The following is a 24723-nucleotide window of genomic DNA, read 5'->3' as shown; positions in this document are numbered from 1 at the left end:
TTAGCTGCTGTAAATATTTCTGAGCCAACTATGGGAAGCATTTATCTAGAAAATATTTTTTCTTTGTTTCTTTCTTTCTTAACCAAAATATAAGCTAGAATTAGGGTGTCCTTTTCCTAGCAGGGTGGATCATGTTCCCTGAGTTCTAAACTTGGGTCATCTAGACAACTTTAGCCAGAGCCCATTCCCATTATGTTGCTTAGTGACCTACTGAGCATAATTTTAACATCTGTATTATTGAGGCCTGCATAGTCTGCCTTGCCCTATGCAAGCTCTATGGGTGGATACAGGTTTCCGGAGTTCACAAGCACACACACACACACACACACACACACGCACGCACATCTATACGTGAGAGCCAGTGATGCTTACAGATTATCCTCCTATAGGCACTGGATGCATATTTTTTTTCCATTTTTAGGAAAACAAGCTAAAAAAAAAAAGTCAGACAAATGAAAACCAGACTTCAGCAGTTACATGCTGCTTCCTGAGTAACCGAAGAATGTGCTTCTTGTGGTTAAAATGAGAGATCTGTTTAATATGGATGAAATACCAACACCCCAGGCATTTTAATTGACATTTCACTGTGACTTTTTGAACTTAGGAGTGCTGACACGAAAACCTATTCTTTCTGCTCTGGGAAGCTTGCAGTAGGATTGTAGAGCCAGGGAGAAAGAGGTAACAGGCAATCTCAATCTCAATCTCTCTCTCTCTCTCTCTCTCTCTCTCTCTCTCTGTGTGTGTGTGTGTGTGTGTGTGTGTGTGTGTGTGTGATGTGAGCGCGCGAGCATTTATACTTTGTTTTTACCAACACTGCTGGAGGATTCCGTCTTAAAAACATATTAGAAAAACATACTGTAAAACCATCACCTCTTTTGCCCTCGGCCTTGCCTTACCCTATCAGAGAGAAAAATGTTCGCTGTGAGCATTTGTAAAGACGCTCCCACCCCCAAAGTCAAGGGGCACTAGTGCACTTTGGAAACTGAGTTTCCAGAGCGACTAACTCGAGAGCCCCATGGCACCCAGAGTACATTCGAAAACAGATCCCAACGTTGTCAGAGTCCAGGATAGCCCCTCTTTGCGATTCTCTTCGTCGCTAGCCGCTCTAGGTTCTGGGACAGCCCAGGCTGTCTGGCAGCAGACGGGGAGAGACATGCTGTTTTGTTTAAATCCTCCACATTCTTTGCCATTTCCCCATTGGCCGGATGGGGCTACCCTCCCCGCCGCGGCCGCTGCTGATGTCAGCCTCGTCGCTCTCGCTCCTCCCGCACCCACCTCCCTGCCCCAGGCACACTGCAGCTCGGCGCGGACTCTCCAGTCGCGGCGAGCTGGCTGCAAACTCACGGGCACGCACGGAGCTCGCAGAGCCGAGGGACTCGGGGGAGGGGACGCGCGCAAGGCGCTGGCAGCCAACCGCCGAGGTTGAAGACACCCGGGGCCCAGAGCAGGGCAGAGCCCTGGCGGCCACGGTTTCCCTTCTCTCTCTCAGCTGAGCTCCGGAGAGACTCGGGGACTGGCCCTAAAAAAGAGCAGGAAATCTTGTTTACCGCCCGGGGAGAGGAGCCCATCGAGCCTTTGTTTGGAAAGTCAGCATCGCCGGCTCCCGCGGCAATGTGTTCCTGGTGACATTAACCCAGGGTAGACGGGTAGGAGAAAAGGGAGCTCGCCAGGTTCAGCTCTGCTTTCGGAGGAGGATCGAGAGGGCGACTTTTGTGCATTTGTTTGAATTTGTGGAAATCCCTTTTCCCCTTCCTTTTGCCTCTCTTGCCCGCCGCCGGGCATGTCCTGATCTGGTAGCCGCGCCTACCAGCCCGGGGCTGCTGATCGGAGCTGTCTCCCGCGGGTCTCCCTCCCTCAGTGCCTGACTTTGCAATACCGGGAGAGCTGATCTCTGCGAGGAAGGAGGCGGGGGAGTCACAGACACCGGGACCCGAAGCTTGACATGCTCTGGGGCGGACCGGAGGCAGTTAGGAGCTGAGCGCACCACCCCGGCTGCTTCGCTCTCCGGTTCCCAGCGTTTTTGCCCTCCACTGGGCTCCAGCCTTGCTCATCAGTTGGGACGCCCCCTTCTTTCCCGGGGTCCGCGGCCGGCAGGAACATGCTGCTGAAGGAGTACCGAATCTGCATGCCGCTCACCGTGGACGAGGTAGGCACCGCGCCCGGCCTCGCCCGCTTCGGGTCCCCAGCCGCCACCACTCGGCCGGCGGGTCCACTGCGTGCGGCGGGGAAACCCTGGCGCCCAAACCTGGAGGCTGTAAGGGGAGGAGGCTGGGGATTCGCTGTTCCCACTCGTCACCCCGGCAGAGGAAAGGAGGCGTGGGGGTGGGGCGGGGGAGTCCAGGTGAGCTCTTCGGGGACATCTAGAATCAGATTACTGGGGACCACAATGCGTCACAGGGAGCTGTTGCGCCCCCTCCCTCCAATTAAGCAAATGCACAGAGTACAAGACTCCAAGCATGCTCTGCAGCCGGAGTATCGGGGTACCCCGCCGTGGTGATAGCCACTGTCCCCATGTACCCTTTACGAGGTGGGTTTGCAGGGACATATCCCGCGCGGTCGGGATCTGCCGAGAGTCCCTCCTGGGGGCACGTCGGAGGCCTAGAGAGGGTCCGTTTAGAACCAGATTTCTCCTTGTCGCCTCCAGTCTAGGCGCTGGCTCCTGCCCAGTCCGAGCATCCAGGCTCCCTCCGGGACCTGGCTTGTCCTTTGCTGACCGCCTGGCTCGGAAACTTTCTGCGTGTCTCGTTCCTTCCGCGGCGGGGAGCGTGGTCTTAGGAAGAGCCCCAGTGGTGGGGCCCGCGGCGCGGCCACCGGAGGGCGCTCCAGGCCGTCGGGCCCAGCCCTCCCGGCTCTGAGTATCGGGGCTGCAGGGTAGGGGGCTCCCTGCTCAAGGGCTCGGCCTCCACGCGCAGGTCAGCTTGCATTCTTCCGATTCTTCCTCCGCCCCCCCGACCTCCCCCCCTGCCGCCCCAACAGCGAGCTCCGCCATTGAGGAAACGGTGACTCAGTGAGGGTCACTCCGGCCCGGGCTTCGTTTTCGTTCCCCTTTCTCCCCACCTCTTTGGATATTTCATAAGTGCTTTGCGTCTGTCTAGGGCCACATAGCCAGAATATGAAGCCAAACAAGGCAGTTTGAAAAAAGAATCCTGTGGTTTGGTGTGGCAACAAATGAAATCAGCGATCCACGACGTATTTGTATTTAAAACCGGTGCATTTAATCTATCAGACATGTGATCTATTCACTACTTTGTGAAAGGGGCCTTGTGCTTTTGTGTTACTCAGTCAAAGACTATGGCTGCCCCCCACCCCCCACCCTTACCGGGATGGTGGTAGTAATCTTCCTTCGGCATCTGGCGCCTGTGTTAAGGTGAGAGAGACCCTAGGACCCTCCCAGGCAAGATCAAAGTAGCCTAAAGTTTACAAAACACTTGACACTCGACACTGGCTGCCAAAGACTGAGAGGGATAGTTTAGCCACGCCCCACTCCCCACCCCCAGCCTTATCAACAAGCTTTAGAGTTTGCTAGCATTTCTGGGGTGGCAGCATTTTGAGCTGGGTTTTAAGCGGTAGTTAGGTGCCTCTTAACCTTATCAATGAAGAAGCAGCGTACGGCTTTGTGGAGGATGGAGAAAGGCAAATGAATGGGAATGGACGTACACACCCCTCCCCTCCCTGGTGCTGGTGCTTTGTGGACATGCTGTCTTCCCACCTCTGGAACTGCTGAGCAGGACCAGGGCGACCGGACCTGGGGGTGTCCGCATGCTTCCAATCCGTTTGGAAGCTTTGACTGTGGTAATAGATGGGACTGTGCAATCCCTAGGGCGCTCGCCGACTCAGTCAAATAATGAGTCAGGTTCTATGTAGTCCTGGCTGTCCTAGAACTCACTGTCTAGACCGGAGACTGGACTGGCTTCGAACTCAACTCGGAGACCTGTCTGTTGGGATTAAGTGTATGTCACCTGGCTCCGCCTTTCTTAACTGCTAGAGCATTCCCCCGACGTTTAAGTATTCGGTGTAGTAATTACATTTGAGAGGTTTAGGGGGTGGCTTTCCCTCCCCCCTTCTCTCTCTCTCTCTCTCTTTCAAGAATTTTTTTTAACTTTACAAGTACCCTGTCGCTGTCCTCAGACACACCAGAAGAGGGCATCGGATCCCATTACAGATGGTTGTGAGCCACCATGTGGTTCCTGGGAATTGAACTCAGGACCTTTGGAAGAGCAGTCGGTGCTCTTAACCACTGAGCCATCTCTCCAGCCCAGCTTCCTTGCTTTCTTTCTTTGTTTTTCTTTCTTGAGACAGGGTTTCTCTGTAGCTTAGACTGGCCTCAAACTAAGAGATCTGCCTGACTCTGCTGTCTCTCGGGTGCTGGAATTAAAAGTGTGCACTGCCACACCTGTCTAGAATGACCTTTCTTAATTGGCCAAGGAAGCCAGACTCTACCTATAGGATAATTATTAAATTGCTTAACGTGAAACTTACTTAGACCAAAGTAAGGATGAGTCTGTGAGGTCATATTCTGAATTTTTTACCTTTTCTTTTCATTTTGTTTCATTCTCTTTGTGGTTCTGGAGGTTGAACATGGCTTTGAGCAGGGCAGGCTCAACCTCTGCCTCTGAGCTACATCCCCGGCCTGAGGTCTTATTGTGAAATTGCTCCACGTTTTATCAGAGATGCGAAGCCAGTTTAGATGGGCGGTCTCAGACAGAAAAAAAATTTTTTTGAATTAGCCGAATCAGTTGATGGGTTAGGAAGGCAGACTTGGCTGGCTAGATGTCAGACACTTTATAGAGAGGCTGAACTGTAGTCCACCCCACAGCCTCCCCGTCCCATGGTGGTGCCCTGCTGGCCGGCCTTAACACTCAATGCTGGGGAGCAACTAAGTGTCTGGCTGCAGAAGACGTTACTGCAAATCAAACAGTCTCTGGGAGCTCCACTCCTGCTTCAGCCTCTGACTCCCTTTGGACTTGGTGCAACCTGTGTGGACCTTCTGGCGCTTGCTCCTGATTAACTTTGGATGTTAATTAGTAGCACTCACTGGATTTTGCCAAGGAAGCGCCTGCCTGGGATTTGGAGAGTCATTGTCTGGTCACTGTCCCTTTTCTTTCTCCCCTGACCCCATGTGGCCTCTGGGAATCCCTGTCATGGTTGCTACAGTGATAAATACTAGTGATCCCAGTGGTAGGGAGATGGGAGCTGGAGAGAGATATTGGAAACTTTAGGGTCATCCTCAGCTATAAAATAAGTTTGAAGTCAGCCATGAAACTTTCTCTCTGCCCCCTCCCCTGCAGAACAAGGTTAAATGCTGTGTTCCCGGCTGCAAAACTAGTTAATGGCAAAGCGAGGAGGAGCATGTTGGTAATGTCTTTACTTGTTTTCCCTTTCCCCGAGCTCTGCAGTGTTTAATCCAGGGAAAAGAAAATCATTTCTTGAAAACAGATACAGTCAGCCCTGTCATCGAAATAAAAAAAACCAGGGGCCTTTGAATTGTTACAGATAGTATTGACTTCTACTCTCTCTCCAGTCTTACTTTAACACATAAAATGTTCCCCAGTTCCAGGAAAGAGAACAGCTCCGTGAGACGGGGGGGGGGGGGGGGGGGGGGGGGGGGAATAACACTGAGCTTTTGTCTGAAGCAGGGTGTTAATGGTATGCTTGTATGTGCTTCAGTGGAGGAAGGCTCGCTGAGGAGGCTGAGGCCCTGGGTTTGTCACCAGCGCCACACACACACACACACACACACACACACACACACACACGGATAGACTCAGACTCAAACACATACACTCAACACAGACAGACATACAGACAGACACATGGACAGACACACAACTCACACAGATAGATACACACACACACACACACACACACACGAGGAGGGGGTAGATTGAGAGTTTCAGTGTAAGGAATTTAAAAGTATCATTCCATGGATTAATTGAGATTATATATGCTGGTATACAAGTTGAAGCCAAAGCCAGAGAATAACCTTGGCTGCCCTTTCTCAGATAACTTTTTTTTTTTTTAAGATGAGGCCTTAAACTGGCCTGGAACCATTTGCCAAGTCAGCTACGCTAGGTGGGGCAGTGAGCCCCAGAGATCTGCCTGTTTCTTCCTCTGTTTTCTCCCCTCGAGGCTCTGGAGCTGGAGCTCATCCCATCACCACATTGCTGACAGAACTCTCTTGGACCTTCTACAATCAAACAAAATTGCAACTGTTTGTGTGTGTGTGTGTGTGTGTGTGTGTGTGTGTGTGTGTGCGCTTGGGATGTATGCAGAGGTCCAGATAACCTATAGGAGCAGGGTCTCTCCTTATTCCAAGAGAGGATAGAGCCCAAGTTATTCGGCTTGGTGGCAAAGTACCTTCTGGATGAGACTTTCCTTACCCTTCATGGGTTAACTTTAATTAAAAACAGTAACAAGCAAACAAAACAAATAGAAAACTTCGCTGGTGTTAAATACAGTCAGCTCTGAGTCAAGTGAAAGCCCATTGGGAAGTTGTTAAGCAGTGGGAGGAGGTGGGGGATGGTGAGACATCTGGATTCTAGAATTTTAGACTTGGAAGTGCTGTTTATTAGCCATGATGTGTGTGATCACGATGTCTTGTTTTCTTTTCTTTTCTTTTCTTTTCTTTTCTTTTCTTTTCCTTTCTTTTCTCTTCTCTTCGGAGCTAGGGACCGAACCCAGGGCCTTGCGCTTGCTAGGCAAGCGCTCTACCACTGAGCTAAATCCCCAACTCCGATGTCTTGTTTTCTAGAGGGCTCCAGGCTTGCAGAGGGCTCATTCCTTTGCTTGCTTGACCCATAGATAATGTAGAGACTGCGCTGAAATAGGGCTTCTGGTTTCTCCCGTGAATCCTGCTTCATGGGTGCCGTAAGGGCTACAGTCTCTCTCTCTCTCTCTCTCTCTCTCTCTCTCTCTCTCTCTCTCCCCCCCCCTCTCTCTATCTGATGCCTGTTGGTAGAAGATGTTATATCCCTAAGCCTTGTGTCGGTGTATAGCATGTCTACTGGATCTTCTCTGGTTGAAGATAACTTGCAGATTCAGACCTTGTATCCACCCAGGGGACACCAAAGTCTAGTTCCTGTTAGAACCTAATGAAGTGTGTCTAGGGTGAATGAGTGTTTGCTTAGTATTTATGAAGCTGAACCACACACGGTTATCACCCTAGCACCTAAAAACAAAACAAACAAACAAACATCGTTACCTGAGTGTGATGGTGCACACTTAGAATCCTAGCACCAGACTGGAGAACGAAGAGTTCAGGGCCATGGACCGGAGAGGTGGCTCGCCAGTGAAGAACACTTCTTCTTGCAGAGGACTTGGGCTTGGTTACCAGCATCCCCACTGTTTCTCACAACCACCCATAACTCCAGTTCCAGGGGCTCCAGTGCCTTCCTCTCACCTCTGAGGGCACCAGACACACAGGCATGGAAAGCAAAATCAGAACCCTCAGTACACGTAAATAAATATATATGAGTTCAAAGCGAGCCTGGTCTACCCAGTGAGACTCTGTCTAAATAAATAGATGAATTAATAAATACACAAATAAAGAGATAAGTGTTCCCCCAGAGACTGAAGCCCATCCAAAAGAGAATGCAAGGTAGGCATTTTCGTATTTTAGTTCTTATTTATTTAAAACACAAAACTATCTTTAAAAAAAAATATTTGGACTGCCCTCACATTAGCATGTGTTCAGGTAGGGATTTATTTGTGGTCTCTAGGGGTTTGCTGCACAATGAAGAAAAACAGAAACATCCGCCTCCTTAAGGACCCGAAGCAAAAAGAAGAATGATAACCGTGTACACAGGATGTCATTGTGTGGTCTGCTCTGGTAGACAGCCGCCACTCTACCCAGGAGCGTCTGGCCCCAGGAGAGTTCCCCTGATGATGTTTCTGAGAATCATGGGAGCTGGGCAGGCCACCCTGGAAGGCTGGGAATGGAGATGCTAGGGTGGGGGTCATTTCCCCTCTCTTCCTCCCTCTCCGTTGGAAACTGATGAGTTTCTGCAAGCACCTGCAGACCTTGAAGGAAAGAGTTTGTTTTTTTGGCTTGGTTTGGTTTTTTTGTTACAAGGTGTCTCTTTGTAGCTCTGGCTGTTCTGGAACTTGCTCTGTGGACCAGGCAACCGTCAGACTTACAGAGATCCACCTGCCTGTGCCTCCTGAGTGCTGAGATTAAAGGCGTTTGCCGCCACTCTCTGCCTAGGAAGATGCTTCAATGGCTGATCCTTGCATCCACTCTGTGTATTGTATAAAGTGGAACCCTTGACGATGAAGGCTAAAGATTCCTCAGAGTATGGAAACATCTTTTAATTTTTTTTTTAATCTTTTACTTTTAATGTTCTGACTGTTCCTAGTTGAGAGGAACCAAGACCAGGACCGTCAGTTTGATCTCTTACTGATCTAAGTAGCTCCCCGTGCCGGGGTCGCTCACAGTGAACGATGCTCACGGAGCCACCCCGCTCTCTAGCATGCAGAGTCTTGCTCCTGAGTGGCGTGGACTCTTAATGCACACGCTGAAGCTTTCAGCACTAATGGACCAGACAAGGAACAGATGCAGGCCTGCTGGCTGGGGCCAGGAAGTTGATTGTGCGAGAAAGGACACTGCCCTTCCCCAGTCATTTAAGGGGACACCTGTCATGTGGGACAGATTCCCGGCCTGGAGTTGGAGAGAAAGGCATACTGTTCTTAACAAAGGCTAGTTGGATGTGGTAGTTTATGAATTTCACAATGAATAGAAAGGTAGTAAGCTGGTGGTTGGAGATTGTTGTTGGGGTCTCAAAGTCGAGGACTTGAGCATGCTAGGCAGTTTTTTTTTAACCCCCTCGGAGCTGGGGACTGAATCCAGGGCCTTACACTTGCTAGGCAAGCACTCTACCACTGAGCTAAATCCCCAACCCCCTAGGCAGTTATTTTTGTCCTCAGCTCTAAGACGGCTCTTTTTTTAAAAAAAGAAAAAGATTTTATTTATATTTTCATTTATTTGCTAAACGTTTTCCTGTCTGTACCTGTTGGCGAACACATGAGTGCAGTGACCGTGGCGGCCAGAAGAGGGCATCAGGTCTCCTGGGACTGGCGTTCCAGCCGGTGTGGGTGCTGGGAACCACAGCTCTTCACTGAGTATCTCTCCAGCCCCCTCAGTTGGTTGAGAGAAGGCATGGTACCGTGCCTGGCAGGCCTGGGTTGACCTGTTTCTTGTTAGCTAGAGGTCTGGATAGTTTAGGCAACCCTGAAAACTTTTGAAAGGTAGGTAACAGCTCTGCCCTTCCTCTTGGTTAAAAAAAGGGTGAGTTTTGGATCTTACCTAACAGAGCTCAGGAAGGCTGTGGGTGGGGCGCATCCTACCCTATGGGAGATGAAAAGGGAAATTCTACATTCCATCCGTAGGCCTCGCAGAGATTTTTGTTTGTTTGTTTGTTTTTGTTTTTGTAGACTCTTAGGTAGAGGAAGCTCAAGTGTATCATTCATACTGTGAGCTGTAAAGTTGGTCATCTGGAAAATAGAAAGCCGTTTCAAAAAATGTTCAAATTATGGAAAATATAGCTCTCACAAACAGGGCCTCAGCATGGCCCAGCTTTGGGCCTCCCCTTTTTTAAAGTGAGAAATGAACCTTGGGAAGGGCCTGCAACCAACCCTTTGGTTCCTGACCATCCTGTCTTCGCTAGCCCTCTCAGACCTGCGATACAGTGAGGCAGCGAAGGTATCGGCCTAGAGTGCAAAGTACTTTTATATTAAAAGCGGCTTGAGGCTGGATGGCTCAGGGGTTGAGCACTTGCTACTCTTTAAAAAAAAAGACTGGGGGTTGGGGATTTGGCTCAGTGGTAGAGTGCTTGCCTAGCAAGCACAGGGCCCTGGGTTCGGTCCCCAGCTCCGAAAAAAAAAAGAAAAAAAAAAACAAAACAAAAATAACAAACTGAAGTTCTGCTCCTAGCACCCACATGGGAGTGGAGGAGAGACACCAATGTTTATAACTCCAACCACAGGAGATTGGAGCCCACTTCTGGCCTCTGAGCACACACATGACATATACTCACACAGACACGTACCTATGAAGAAAAAAATACCAAAAAAAAAAAAAAAAAAAAAAAAAAACCAAACCCAAAACACCCAACAACACTGAACAATATTTGACCCAGGATTGCTCTCTTTTTTGACCCTGGCTGTCCTAGAATCACTTTGTAGAGTAGGCTAGCTTCTTTTTTTTCTTTTTCTTTTTTTTCGGAGCAGGGACCGAACCCAGGGCCTTGTGCTTGCTAGGCAAGCACTCTACCACTGAGCTAAGTCCCCAACCCCGTAGGCTAGCTTCTAAGTCACAGATCCACCTCCCTCTGCTTCTCAAGGGTTGGGATTACAGGCATGTGCCCACCTCCATCCCCGCAAAATTAATCTTCAAAGGTTAAAAACCAAAACAAAACCAGGGTGTAATGTCCCAGCAGGCAGAGCTCCAGCAGGCAGAGCTCCGTTAGTTTTGGGACAGCCTGATTTACATAGTGAGTTTCGGGACAGCCAGCGCTAGATAGTGAGAGAGAACCTGCCTCAAACCGTGTAACCCCCCAAATAAAAAATAATAAATAAATTATCAGAAATTCAAAAGCCTAAGACACCTGGGTTGGAGCTCAGCGGTTCAAAGCACTGACTGCTCTTCCAGAGGTCCTGAGTTCAATTCTCAGCAGCGACAGACGTGTGGCTCACAACCATCTGTAGTGGGACTTGATGCCCTCTTCTGGTGTGTGTGTCTGAAGACATTGACAGTGTATTCACATATATAAACATAAATAAATCTTTAAAAAAAAGACCTAGGCGGAGGAGATGAAGGGTCAGATGATGACCCTTGCTGCCAAGACTGATGGATTCAGGCACCACACGGTGCTGTCATACAAGCACACACTAAATAATGCTGGAAGACAGCTGGGGAATGATCATTTCCCAGCATCTAAATACAAATCAGGGTGTGACCCGGTTGGTCCACTGCTCAGGGTCTCCAGAGGTAGAAGCTCTGTGACATCGTGACTCCCTTCTTTCTGGAAGTCTCATCTGGTTGTGACAAAAATAAAGTCCCTTGAAGTGGGAGAACTAAGGTCCTTTCTTTCTTCTCTTTGTGGCTGTCAAATAAAGACCTTGCCCCTAGAGCCCACTTTCCATTTCCTCTCATGTCACCCATTTTCCGACATGACAGTTGGTTCTTTCAAATCATTGGAGGGTGTCTGCTGCAAGTTTTAATCTGTCAGCATTGTTGTCTCCTGTTGACTTCTGAGACTTTGCAAAGGAGCCCACTGCTTGATCCAGGCCCACCATGTTCAAGGACAGAGGTGGGGCCGTTCTGCCTAGTGGGGCCATGGGCTTGATTGAAAGGCTTTGTTGGAGGAGCAAAGGAGCTGCACGTTAAATTTAGTTCTGCAAACTTGCAGGTTGGTATTTGGGCCATAATGAAAGTATTCATTTCACAGATACATTCTTGGCCTCCCGCTGGGTGCCCAGTGCTTGGGGACAGTGCTGCAAGCATGGCAGACACAATTACTGCCTTTCAGGAGCTCAAGGGACAGAGGACACATGGGAGAAGTTTGAAACCAGTGATGTTTTGAAACCAAAACTGGAGATGTAGGTTGATAGGCCAAATCCTTGCCTAAAATGTAGTGGGGACAGAGGAACAATTGGATTGCTGTGTAAATTACAAATCAGTAAAGCTTCTAAAACATGGGTCAAGAGATGGTCCCAAGGGTGGCTCAGTGGGCAAAAGCCCTTGATACAGGAGCAGGAGGACCTGAATTTGAATCTCAAGCACCATCTGGTGGGCAGGCCTGTGACTCACACCTTAAATCCCAGCACGCAGGAGGCAGAGGTAGGTGGATCTCTAAGTTCAGGGCCAGCCCAGCCTGGGGGTTTTCTGGATGCAGCTTGTTTGGCCTACGCAGCAGAAAACAATAGAAGCGCAAACAGGATGGGAAGTGGGGTCTGCCCTGGCGGGTCCTAAGATCCGAACAGCTAATGCTGCTGTAGCTGGTGTGCACCAGCGTTCGCACACTAAGGTACACGATACAGACACACACAGAGGAAAAAAAAAACATTCAAGAGGTACGTAGAGTTATTTGAGGATCTACCTCACAGGATTCCACCAGCAGAAAGGTCTGAATTGGAAATTATGAGTTATAGTTCTTCTCTCCTCCCCCCCAGGAAATGGCTATAGCTGTCTCAGGTCTAGACGGTTTTCCAGAAAATCGTGTCCTCTTCTGAAACAGTGTGGGGGAAAAAAGGGCATGCCAGATTTGAAACCAGTGGCCTCGACTTAGGTCAGAACTAGGAGGGAAATACATTTACTGTGAGACCCAGGGCTGGCCACAGGGCTGCAGGATACTGCAGATCTTTGAGGTTCTAGTTCATAAGGACCACCCCAGTCAACCCCCTCATGGGGACTGGAGGCCCCTGTGAAGGGAGAAGAAACAGCACTTTGGAACCTTGGGACCTTCTTTGCTATAGCTCCTTCACTGAGACTCCCGGGCAGAGTGAACCCAGCCTTGACACTCAGAAGTTGGGTTCACTCAGTCAGCCAGTTCTTGGTAGCAGTAATGTCTTAGAAGAGGTCCTCAAGACATCTGGGCTTCCTGGCCATTTAAACAGTGTCTTGGTCGATTTTCTTTAGGATGGCAGAATCCCCCCCAGTGCTAGGCAGGGCACATCGCTAAGAACTCATATGTGGGGAGGACGGAAGGCCAGGACATTCTGTCTTGGCTGCTGGCTATATACATGATAAGGACAAAGGAAGGAGTCTGGGGTCACCCACCACTTCCTGGCTGGCTGCCTGAACAGCATCATGAACGGTTTTGTTGACTTAGAACGATGTAGTCAGAGCTTACCAAGACCTTTTAACAGCGAGTGTTAAAGTGACTCACATTCACATTTCCCAGCACTCAATGCCTCATAAGACGTAGCGGGAGTGGGGGCCCGCATCTAAATGTGTAGCCAGAGTAAGTTCTCATTAGATCATCACCTCATGACTCACTCCGGTTCTCTTGACGATTGATTGATTGATTGATTGATTGATTGATTGGGTTTCCCTACACTGGCTTTGAACGCACTATCTTCTTGCCTTAGCCCCCTAAGCGTTGGGATCACAGGCCTGAGTCATCATGGCTAGGTGCGTGCCGTGTGGAGGAGGACGTTGGTGTCCTTTATCACTCTCTACCTCATTCCCTTGAGACAGTCTCTCACTCCATCTGGAGCCTGCAATCCCCAGTGACCTCCATTTCCGCTGGTAGTTCTGAGGTCACAGGCACATCCACATTGTTGGCTTTTTACATGGGTGCTGGAGATTCGAACTCAGGTCCTCAAACTTGTTCGGCAAGCACCCCATAACCCACTGAGCCATAACCTCAGCCATGTGTTTTCTTTTCTTTTTTCCTCTCCCCCTTTTAAGGTCAGCTGAAGCATGACTGTCTAGAACTCCAGTTGTTCCCAAGCCCAGCTCCTTTGATCCCCTCACAGCATTCTATCTAACCATCTTAGGGTGTGTTGCTGTCCCTGGGCTAAATCACCCTGGGTAAGAGTGCCCAAACAAATGTAATCTGATGACAGCCTATAATAATGCTATTTAAGCACTTAATCTAAGTGGCTAGTCTCTAAAGACTGCTCCCTGGCCCCACATTCATTCTCTCTATCTCCCTGTCTCTCTCTTTCACACACACATAGACACACATACATACACAGAGACACATCGACTTATGTCTATACAGGCATGTAATGCTAACAGTCACAGCGGTATACCCACACAAGCAGACATGTTGCAGGATATTTGATGGCACTGTGAGCCCCGAGATTGTTTTTATTTACTGAACAATTGTTTCTGGTTGTGGTGTGGCCTTAGAACATACCTTTAATCCCAAACAACGAAGGTGAAGTTAGTTTGTGGAGGGAAGGAAGCACCCAGGTTTGAAAGTGATGTCTAGTACAGTGGCAGACGAAGGGACGAATCAGAAAAAGATTTAACAGAATGGGACATGCCCAACTCTCGTGAGACAAGAGAGAAGAAAGGGAAGCTAGTTCAGAGAACAGTACAGGCAGAGGAGATAGGAAAGAGAAGGAAACAGTTTTTACTTTTTTACCAGGATAGTTTTACAGAGACAGGCTGTAGAAAGAACAAGCTAGACGTGAAGGCAGAACACGCCAGAGACGGGGAGCAGCCAGAAGATAAGAACAGATTGCCAAAGTGAGGCCAAGCAGAGCAATTCAGGAGAAACCAAGAGAAGCCAGATCGAATCAGTTAGCGTGGAGAGGAGTTTGAGCCAGAAGAGCTGAGTTGGCCCAGCCACTCAGAGTTCAGAAAGAACAAGGAAGGGTGAGCTTATTCAAAAGCGAGACCCAGAAGCTGAAAATACCCTGGGCCTAGATTAGATTCTACGGAGGCTAGAAGCTTCCAGGACTAGTTAAGCCGCGGAAGTGATAATTACTTCAGGGGAATAAAAGATACTTTTTACACACATATTCACACATATGCTTATTCACAGACACAGATGAGGAACACACAGAGCCACATGCACGCACATACCTACAGAGACATTCACAGTCACACATGCCAGGCACACAGACATGAATACACATATAACCCAGATGCACCCACTTCACACAGACCTCCCATTATGGTCTGATGATATTAGTTATGTGAAGGCCTTGTTCTGAGGATTCTAAGTCTGTGTGAAAACACTAATCTTAATGCTTTTGTTTTTGTTTATTTGTTTGTTTGTTTGTTTTTGGAGCTGGGGACCGAACCCAGGGCCTTGCGCTTGCTAGGCAAGCGCTCTACCACTGAGCTAAATCCCCAGCCCCTGTTTGTTTGTTTTAAACCCCCCTCAAGACAGGGTTTCTCTGTGTAGCCCTGGCCCTTCTAGAACTCCTGTAGACCAGACAGTCCTCAAACTCAGAGATCCACCTGCCTCTGCTTCCCAAGGTGTGGGCCGCTGCTGTCTACTCTATATAGCTTCATGCTTATTTGAAAGAAATGACTCAACCGAAGAGTGGAAAATCACTGCTGACTTAGGTTTTACTATAATTAAATAGTTTAAACCTTCATTGGGTCATTTATTTCTTTGTTTGTTTTATTGATTTATTCATTATTTTGAGGCAGGGTCTCTCTATAGGGCTGGCTAACTTAGAGCTCACTATGTAGACCAGGCTGGCCTCGAACTCACTGAGATCCTCCTGCATCCCGAGCTCTGGACTTGAAAGATGTATGTTGCTAAACCAGGCCTTTTGCTGGGTCTTACTTGCTGGATTCATTATATTTCCTGCCATCTCTCCTGAACTTTGTAGTTTGAATTTATAATTAAGCTATAATTATATTTATAGTTATGTAATTACAAATTAGAAAGGCTTTCCCCTTTCTCTTCTTGTACTGGGGCAAGCTCTTTTCCCATAGAGTGCTACCCTCAGTTCCAGTTTGTGTCTCTCCTCCCCCTCCCTTCCTCCCTCTCTCCTTCCCTCCCTCCTTCTCCTTCTCTCTCATTAATTTTTGAGACTGGAGTTTGTGCTACATATTCTAGGTTGGTCTTGAAATTTCAATCCTCCTGCTTCAGCCACCCTGGTGTGGCTGTCTTTGCATTGATACTTAGGACTGTGTCTTAGTCCTTGGCAAAGGGTTTGTGACTTTGTATGACCTACTCGGACAGTTTATAGATCGTACTATAGCTGGTTATTGAGCCTGTACCCAAGCTTCCTAGAAAGTCTCTTGTAGGACTGTGCAGTCCCTAGAAAGCCCAGGGCTGCACACCCTCCTGTTTTATCTCTGCCATCTCCGCTTTCCTGTCTGACAAATATACGTTGTGTAAGCTCTGTCTCCTGGCTCTGTCGACTCTCAGGAAGGAACTAGCCAGTTACCCTGTGGCAGGAGGGCTTGGTGGGGTGTGGCTTGCTTATAGTTTACTTATTTAGTTCGGTTTTTAGTCTTCCATAGTCTCATACGCACATATGTGTGTAATGTATTTTGATCTTGCTCCACCCACAGTCTTTCTCCTTGCCATCACCCTCCTCCTCCTCCTCCTCCTCTTCCTCTTCTTCTTCCTCTTCTTCCTCCTTCTCCTCTTCCTCCTCCTCCTTCTCCTCCTCTTATAAGTCTTTTTCTTAAGGCCTGCATGAGTGGGAATGGGGAGTGAGTTACCTGAACTAGGGCACATTTCTAGTGGCTACACCAGGGATGACTGAGACTCCCCTCCCCCAGCAACAGTTTGTTATTCCTCAGGGAGCTCCTTATGAGCCCCTACCCCAGCATTCTCACTGAAAAGTTCACCAGGGGTTGGGGATTTAGCTCAGTGGTAGAGTGCTTGCCTAGGAAGCGCAAGGCCCTGGGTTCGGTCCCCAGCTCCGGAAAAAAAAGAAAAAAAAAAGTTCACCAATTCTCAGTTCTTTGAGCCAGTATCTCCTTTGCTGCCTACCTGGCAGTAGTTTTGTCCGTCTGTTTGTAAGTTAGGCAGTGGGGTAGTGCTTCACAGAGGCAGCACGGGGGACTCGTTCTGAAACTATGAAATGTGTAAAGTTTGATTTATAAATATACTCAGGGCCCTGGTTCTGATCTCTTCTACCATCACCCCAAAAAGCAAACAGCCGGATGGGGCGGTGGTGGGCAGAGGCAGGTGGATGGGTCTACAGAGAGAGCCCCAGGACAGCCAGAGCTATATACAGAGAAACCCTGTCTCAAAACTAAAAACAAAGCTCCCCACCCTTGCCCCACCACGGACAAAAAAACATTTTGGGACCAGAGATATGTATGGCTCAGAGGTTGAGAGCACCGATTGCTGCTCTTCCAGAAGACCTGGGTTCAATTCCCAGCAACCACATGGCAGCCCCCAACTGTCCGTAACTCCAGGATCGACACCCTCGCAGACATACACGCAGATAAAACACCAGTGTACATAAAATAAAAGTAATTTTTTAAAAGAGATTTTGATTAATTTTTTTTCAAGGCCATCCTGGACTACAGAGCAAGATTTAGCCCCATAAAAGGAGGTGGGCGAGCCCCTTGACATGTAGGTGAATTCGAGCCTTTTCTTCTGAACAACTTTAATAATGAATCATATTCCTCTTTGAAAGGAACGTTCGTCCTTTGTTCTTTTATAAGAGATCCACCCCTACACTCCCGGGAATCACTCCTTTTAATGGCAGCAGAAACCTTTGGCTTTCAGAGCCATCATCTGCGGGGACGGGAGCTCCGGAGCACCTGTGCCTCCATGAAAATTAGCTGCTGAAAATGGCGCTGGGAAGAGACAGGCCATGCCAGGCCCCTGAAAACGCCAAACTGTTCACCTGCAAGCAGGCAGGTTGGAAGGTCTGAGGGCTCAGAGAAGATCAAAATGTACCGTTCAGAGCCTCATGTTTGCCACCTCAGAGATGATGCTCATTAGAGTTTCAGGCGTGTGCTACTCCTTCCAGTACTGGGGATTGAGCCTAGGGCCTCGGGCTTGCCAGACTGGATCTATGTAGTTCTGTCCGATCGATCGACTCGCCCTACTACTGAGGCCCCCAGCTCTGACTCACTGTTCTTAGCATTGCCTCCTAAGACAGTTTACAAACCAAAAGTTCCAATGAATGCTGTTCATTTTAGAGCCACACCGCATGTGGAATAAGGAATCCTTTTCAGAGGGAAGGTCTCAAAGCGACACCAACAAACGAAAACCTGAGCTTGCCGCCGTGTGTCTTGGCGTATTAGGGGATAGTGGTGGAGACAGGAGGATTGCTGGCTGCCAGCCCAGATCTAGGTTCAGTGAGGGACCCTGTCTCAGGGGAATGAATGAGAGTGATAGAGCAGGACATCTGACATCTTCCTCAGGCCTCTGCCCAGGTGATGCATGAGTACATGCATCCCCACATATATATGCACACGTGCAGGCACGCAACACATACACACACAAATAACCAGAGTTTACACGTTCAGTTAAGGATTGTCTACCTCAAAAAAAAAATTCTTTTTATGTTAAATTTATTTCAGTAGTGCTGACAGCCAAACATGTAAACATTTCAGTATCTAAGGACATTTTCTTTTCACTTTTTTTTTTCTTTTTTCGGAGCTGGGGACCGAACCCAGGGCCTTGGGCTTGCTAGGCAAGTGCTCTACCACTGAGCTAAATCCCCAACCCCACTTTTTTTTTTTTTGTTTTTTTGTTTTTTGTTTTTTTGTTTTTTTTTTTGTGGCTTTTGTCTGGAAAGCACTACAACAGACCAGCTCAGACCCACAGAGATCTACCTGCCTCTCCCATCCAAGTGGTAGAGATTAAAGTTAAGTACCACCATGCTTAGCTGTATTCGTCATTTTTAGTGGCATTAAGAGCTCCACATTGCTGGACAAAATCACATGCCACTATAAGAAAATGGTTGAGGCAACCATCTTAAAAAGCAGAAAAGTTTAATTTGGCTCCCTAGGAAGAGAAGTATGTGTTCTTAACTGTGGAACCATCTCTCCAGTCCCCAGTCAGTGACCTTTGCCAAACCGCCAGTGTTTTAATTCAGAGAAACTGGTATATTGTCCTTACACAGAAAAAAAAAAGTGCATCGGCTTCAAAACACTTAACTAACATAAGAAGGAAAAAACCCACGAATTTTTGAAGCATTTCAGACCAGTAGAATTGGTACCGCTGAAGTGGAGGGTAGAATATTTGATTAGGAATAGTGCTTTATTCCTGTAGAAGGGAGAAACAGACGTTAATTGGATTCCTTTTCTCAGTGAGGAAGTACGGTTAAAATGTTACCTTATTTTCATAGAAATTTATAAATGTTTAACCCAGGAGGAAAAAAAAAATAATTCAAGTCAGTGTGATGGCTTATTAATCCGTGCGCATTGTAACATTTTCCTTCTCGTCATTCTTAATGATGTCTACAAATAGGGCTTTGGGCTCGCCAGCCAGCCAGCCATCGGAGCTTGCTAGGTTTTTATTTGATTTGATATTTTCAGACAACATCTCCATCATGTTCCTTTCCCTCCCCCAGTTCCTCCCAGCTCCTCCTCACCCACCCACCCGCCCAACTTCAAGTTTCCTCTCCCTTCCTCTTTCAAAACAAAAACAAACAAACAAAAGGAAAGAGAGAATCAAAACCGACAGTAAACCCACTAAGACAAAACCTACCACTACAAAAAAATGTGGAGTCTGTTTTGTGTGGACCAACTCGTCCTGGGCGTGGGGCCTGCCCTGGAGTGTGGTAGACATACCCAGTGACACTCCATGGTGAAAATGGGGTGTTTCCTTTTCCCAGTTTTACTTTTTTCATTTTCCTCTTCCTCCTCCTCCTTCTCTTCCTCTTCCATCATCATCATCATTTTCAGCATCATCATCAGCATCATCTATTTAGTCTGAGGCTCGAATCCAGAGACTCGTGCAAACCGCTGAACTTCATCCGGAGCCCTTCGTTAGATATTACAGTTTTCATTACATTTTACGTTGGTTACTTTATCATGTGTATATGTTTGAGGGTCCGAGGACAACCTGCAGGACTTGGTTCTCCTCTTCTAGCATGTGGGTCCCCGGTTGTCATGCTTGGTGGCGGGGGCCCTGGCTCACCAAGCTCCCCAACCATCTTGCTAACCCTCCTCCGGCTCCTCCCCCTCTTTATTTTCATGACAAAGGGCCTCACTTTGTTATCCAGGCTGAGTCTATCTGTGCCTATACCTTGGCCTGTCTGGAACTTGCCACGTAGACCCTGCTGATCTCGCACTGGCCAAGATCTGCCTGTCCCTGCCTCCTGGCATTAAAGGCCACCAACGTGTTCAGGCCGGTCTTGAGCGCCTGAGTTTATAAGCTGTCCACCCCAGCCTCCCAAGTAGCCAGGACTACAAGCTGATATGTATGGGTCACACACATGAAGTTGCCCTTTTCTCCGGCCATGGCCACTATTGCTCTATGACTTGGACCGCTGGTTTTCCTGAGGATTGGAGTAACCAGACGAGAACCTTGTGCTTGAGTCCCACTGGGCATATCTCCTGGAATGTGTAATTGCTGGGGTTAGTGGCCTGGTGACATAACTCTCTTTCAGAAAGGTTTTGCTGAGTTTGCCCTGTTCTGAAATGACCACACACACACACACACACACACACACACACACACACACACACCCCACCTTTCACGATCCCTGGTTGCTGAGTGTGGTTTTCTTAGTACTCAAAAAACGCTGTGAAAATAGCCCTTTAGCTTAATGACATGGGTGAGAGATAAGGAAGTGGTTATCTAAGCCTCCCACGTGCTTGGCAACTCCAGTTGCCTTTGGTTACTGGGGCATGAGTTACACCTTGCAAGCTGGAGACTTAACCCCAGCCTAATGGGGACAAATTTTTTTTCCTGAGCCTTTTTTCTTAATTATTATTTTAAAATTTATTTTTATGGATATGAGTGTTTGGCCTGCATATATGTTTGTGCACCCCTTTGATGGTTGCTACCCCGGGGAGGTCAGAAGAGGGCTTTGGATCAGTCTGTAGTGACGTGACAGATAGTTGTGAGCCTTCGTCTGGGCCCTGGAAATTGAACCTGGGTTTTCTGTAAGAATCACAAGTGCTCTTAACTGCTGAGCCGTCTCCACCGTCCACCTGGGGTTTGTTTGTTTTCTGTTTTGTTTTGTTTCTGCACCAGGGTCTTGCTCACGCTGGCCCGAGGGCTGGGGTTACAGGCGTGACCTACCACACCTGGCTTGAAAGCCTATTATTATTTTTGTTACGTTGTTTTCCCTCTCTTATAAAGGCACAGTGTCCAAATGGAAAGTTCACAGAGTCACGATTCAATTGTTCGCCTCCTTTGGGCTGTGTGTGACGGAAACTTGGACATAGCCGAAAGTAGTTACGGTTTTGGACAGGATGACTTACGGCCTGTAGATACGGTAGTACGTAGATGTGTCTTCCTGCCAAGATCTGGCTGCAAAAGAGCTTGGTAGTTGCTTTTCTCTGTTTTTTTTTTTTTTTTTTTTTTGTTGTTGTTGTTTGTTTGCTTGTTTTTTAAAAAATAATAATTAGGCTATTTGTTGTCTAAATGGAGTAATCCCCTTTGGCTCTTCAAGAAAAACACTTCTGAGATGGGCGAGTGTATTTAAAATCAGCACAGTTGTTCAACCTCCTGCTCACACTCCTGGAGTTGATGTTTCCCCCTTTCCTCCTCTTCCTCCCCCTTTCCTCCTCTTCCTCCCCCTTTCCCCCTCTCTCTCCCTCTTAGCGTTGATTCTGTCTGTCAGAATCAGCCTTTATTTTTATTCATTTGTTTTAGTTTGGTGTTTGTTTGCTTGTTTATTATTTATTTATTTATTTATTTATTTATTTATTTATTTATTTATTTATTTATTTTTGGAGGGCATGAGAGACAGGATCTCTATATGTGGCCCAGGTTAGCACTGAACTCTCTCTGCAGCCCAAGCTGGCATTAAATTCTGCCTCAAGCTCTGGGGATGACAGGCTTCACGGCCACACTGACGAAGGAATGAATTTGTTTTTTAACTTTTAAAATGTTACGCGTACGGCCGTTTTCGATTGCATGTAGGTCTGTGTGCCCCGTGCGTGTTTGGTGCCCATGGAGACCAGAAGAGGATGTTGCGTGCTCAGGGACTCATGAGTTACAGACACCTGGAGGCAGGTGCTGGGAGCTGAACCTAGCTTCCCGGCAAGAGCTGCAAGTGTTCTTGACCGCTGAGTCATCTCTCTGACCCAGCCGTTTTATTTTTTAAAGATAAGAGGTCCCCACCGGTGCTGAGATCAAAAGCAGCCAAATCGGTAGGCTCGCAACAAGAGGCTGCCTTCCCGTCTGCATCCATTTTTCATCTGTAGAGCGGGTTTCTCCTCAGGGCTGTCCTGGCCTATCTTCTCCGCTGGAGACTGGTAGGCAGAACTTACCCCAAGGGCCTTTTAGGCCTTTCCTTTTAAACTGAGAACAAAGTAAAAAGCTACAGCGGGGAGGGGTGGGTCGTGGGTGGTGGGGGCGCTTGCCAGGGCTCTTCGACCTCAGTTTTGGGGAGGGCGGGAGCTGTGTCATTCCGCGGTAGGTGCGGATCTGCCCTGGGTGTTTCTTGGAATCGGGGTAGGGGTAGGACCTGTCCACCCCAGCTACAGACTGGAAGCTTTGCCTGGGACACGCCTGTGGGTGCGGCACATCCGCAGCTGGATAATCGCTTGCGTTTTGCCTCTGTTGGAGCTTTTTGGATGGCTAATCAGCCACACCTTGCAATGTTGACACTATGAGTCCTGTTAATTGCCTCCTCCCACAGAAAGAATCACCCCAGAAGAGACTCATCAGCACTTCCTAAACGTGTGGTTTCTTCTGTTCTTCTTGTTGCTCGTCTCTCTTCTTCCACAAAACACCCTGAGCCAACCGAGTTCTCCTTAACTGGTGCTTTCAGTCCAGGGTGCACTAGGCAAGAAGTTACCCCTGCAGGTGTAATGAGCCAATTCAAGTGGAATTCAAGTCTAAAGACAGGTTAATGGGGGGGGGGGGCGCTCTCATGGGAGTTCACCAACCACCCAAGAGGGGGTTAGTGAAGTTGCTGTGGAGAGGGAGAGAGAGTGCACTTACAGAGGAAGAAGAGAGAAGCAGAGAGAGACCTATGCCTGGATTATTAGGGAAGAGCTTCAAGGAGAGGGGTATGCCAGCCATGTCCTCTAACAGGAGCTGAGGGATGCTGGGAGAACCTGCCGGTTCCACTTAAGTATGTTTTAAATAAGCACCTCAGCTGCTTGTCCCGGGTCTGAAACCCAACATTAGGGGGCAGAGTGGACAGGTCATTAGTGGATCAGAGTCTTCCTCTTGTGCCATCTCTGATTTCATTTACAAAGGCTCGATTTACCTGAGTCTAGATTCTCAGATTTAGCTTGGCGCAAGACCTTGTCTAGTGGGTGTGAGACCATCCATCCCAGGGTTCCTTTTCGCTGCCCCAAAGCAATACAAATAAACAACAACAAAAAGTACCCTTTTTTTTTTGTCTGTCCAAGTCACTGGTCACTTGGAGCAGAGTTGAGCAAATGTAAGGGAGGGAAGTCATTGTTTTGTTGTAGGGCTTGAGCTGAGCTGCATGTGAAATGCCAGTCTCCCGCTTTTAAATGCCGTGCCGTACCAGAATCCGGTTCCTCTTTGGAGTCTGTAACTCACCTTGCGTTTTAGGGACACAGGAGATGGCTCAGTAGGTAAGGAGCTTGCTGCAAAACCAGAAAAGACTTGAGTTTGCATTCCTAACACTCAAGTAAAATTCTGGTGGTAGCCCTCTCCCTCCCTTTTTTTTTTTTTCTTTTTTTCGGAGCTGGGGACCGAACTCAGGGCCTTGTGCTTGCTAGGCAAGCGCTCTACCACTGAGCTAAATCCCCAACCCCCCCCCCCTTTTTTTTAAGTTACTTTATTTTATGTCTATGAGTACATTGCCTGCATGTATGCGTACCATGTGCATGGTACTTTCAGAAGTCAAAAGAGGGCATCAGATTTTCTGGAACTGGAGTTATGGATTGTGAGTTGTCATGTGGATGCTGGGGACTGAACCCCCTCAAGAGCAAGCCCTCTTATCCCTGAGCCATTTCTTCAACCCTGGCAGCCCTCACTTGTAACCCCAGTATTTCGGAACTTGACATTAAAGCCCGCACCCTACATCAGACCCCACCTCTCACCCTCAGTTAGCCAGTGAAAAGAGCCAGTCTTTTTCCAAACTGACCACACTGATCATGCCTCCTTTTGCTGGTTTCCACTCTTCTTTGACTCTTTGGATGGCTGGTTAGGCTTGACTTGGGGTACAGGGTGTGGTCCCTAAATTTGATAATACTTGCACTAGGGAGGTGGGGAGGGATAGGAGGATCCCTGGAACTTCCTGGCAGCTAGTCTGGCTAACTCCTGAGTTCGGGGTTCAGTGAGGAATAGTTGCAAAAACTAAGGTGGAACTAGAGATTAAAAACATCTGGTGTCTGGGCTGGGGTAGTAGCTCAGTGGTAGAGCGCTTGCCTAGGAAGCGCAAGGCCCTGGGTTCGGTCCCCAGCTCCGAAAAAAAGAACCAAAAAAAAAAAAAAAAAAAAAATCTGGTGTCAACTTCTGGCTTACAAACACACTCATGGACACTCATGTGCATGTGTATACACAAATATAAGCCCCACATACTCTACATGTGTACACACACAAATACATCAGTTAAAATTGTTCCTTCTGGGGGATCCTGTGGGGCAGCAGTTGACATCTTGGAGTATCTGCTGTCGAAGTAGTGGGTGGGAAGACCCAAGTCCAAGTGTGCGGGGTGGTAATGTGTGTCAATGTCACAGTAATGGACGCTAAAGATTAGTTTATCTCTAGCCCTGCAGGGGCTATAAGTCACTCCTTTAAAATTCGTCCTCCAGCACCCTGCTGCCGGTGTTGCTATGGCGGTGTGATTCTGGCTTTGGTGTCAAGGTTGCCTTTGAAAATACATGGGCCAAAATAACAATGTAACAGGTGGCTGGGCCTTGTGAATTCCCTTGTTAAACTACTCGGCCAAGGAGTCCAATGTGAGTGCATTACACAATACAGAGCCTCATGCATGCCAGGCACTCTGTAGCTGTGTGTGTGCACGTGTGCGTGTGTGCGTGTGCGTGTGTGTGTGTGTGTTTGCGTGCACACCCATGCCTGCCTGCGTGTGCCAGTGTATGCCCATGTGTGCACATGCTGAGTTTAGTCTGTTTTTCTTGTTTTGGGTAGTAGTCTTTCCCCCTTTCTATTTTTATTTATAGACTTTTTCCCTTCTTTAAGCCGTGCTATGCCTATTTCCGGTAGTTATGTG

General features: G+C 48.1%; 1 protein-coding gene across 3 annotated transcripts in view; it reads left to right on the top strand.

Moving 5' to 3' along the window:
• Positions 1-1044: 1044 nt before the first annotated feature.
• Positions 1045-24723, top strand: part of Pitpnc1 (phosphatidylinositol transfer protein, cytoplasmic 1) — a 265357-nt gene continuing 241678 nt past the window's right edge. For 2 of the 3 annotated variants that reach the window (NM_001427418.1, NM_001427419.1), the window contains exon 1: positions 1317-2146. In NM_001427418.1, the coding sequence (NP_001414347.1) occupies positions 2099-2146 (48 nt within the window). In that variant the 5' untranslated portion in view covers positions 1317-2098. Of the gene's footprint in view, positions 2147-24723 lie in introns of all 3 variants that reach the window. The other variant, XM_039087430.2, reaches the window with a different exon arrangement.

The sequence above is a fragment of the Rattus norvegicus genome, chromosome 10 (assembly GCF_036323735.1).
Source record: "Rattus norvegicus strain BN/NHsdMcwi chromosome 10, GRCr8, whole genome shotgun sequence".
In the NCBI taxonomy this organism is placed as follows: Eukaryota; Metazoa; Chordata; class Mammalia; order Rodentia; family Muridae; genus Rattus; species Rattus norvegicus.
Note: the sequence above shows the minus strand (reverse complement) of the source record. Positions and strands in the feature narration are given on the sequence as shown.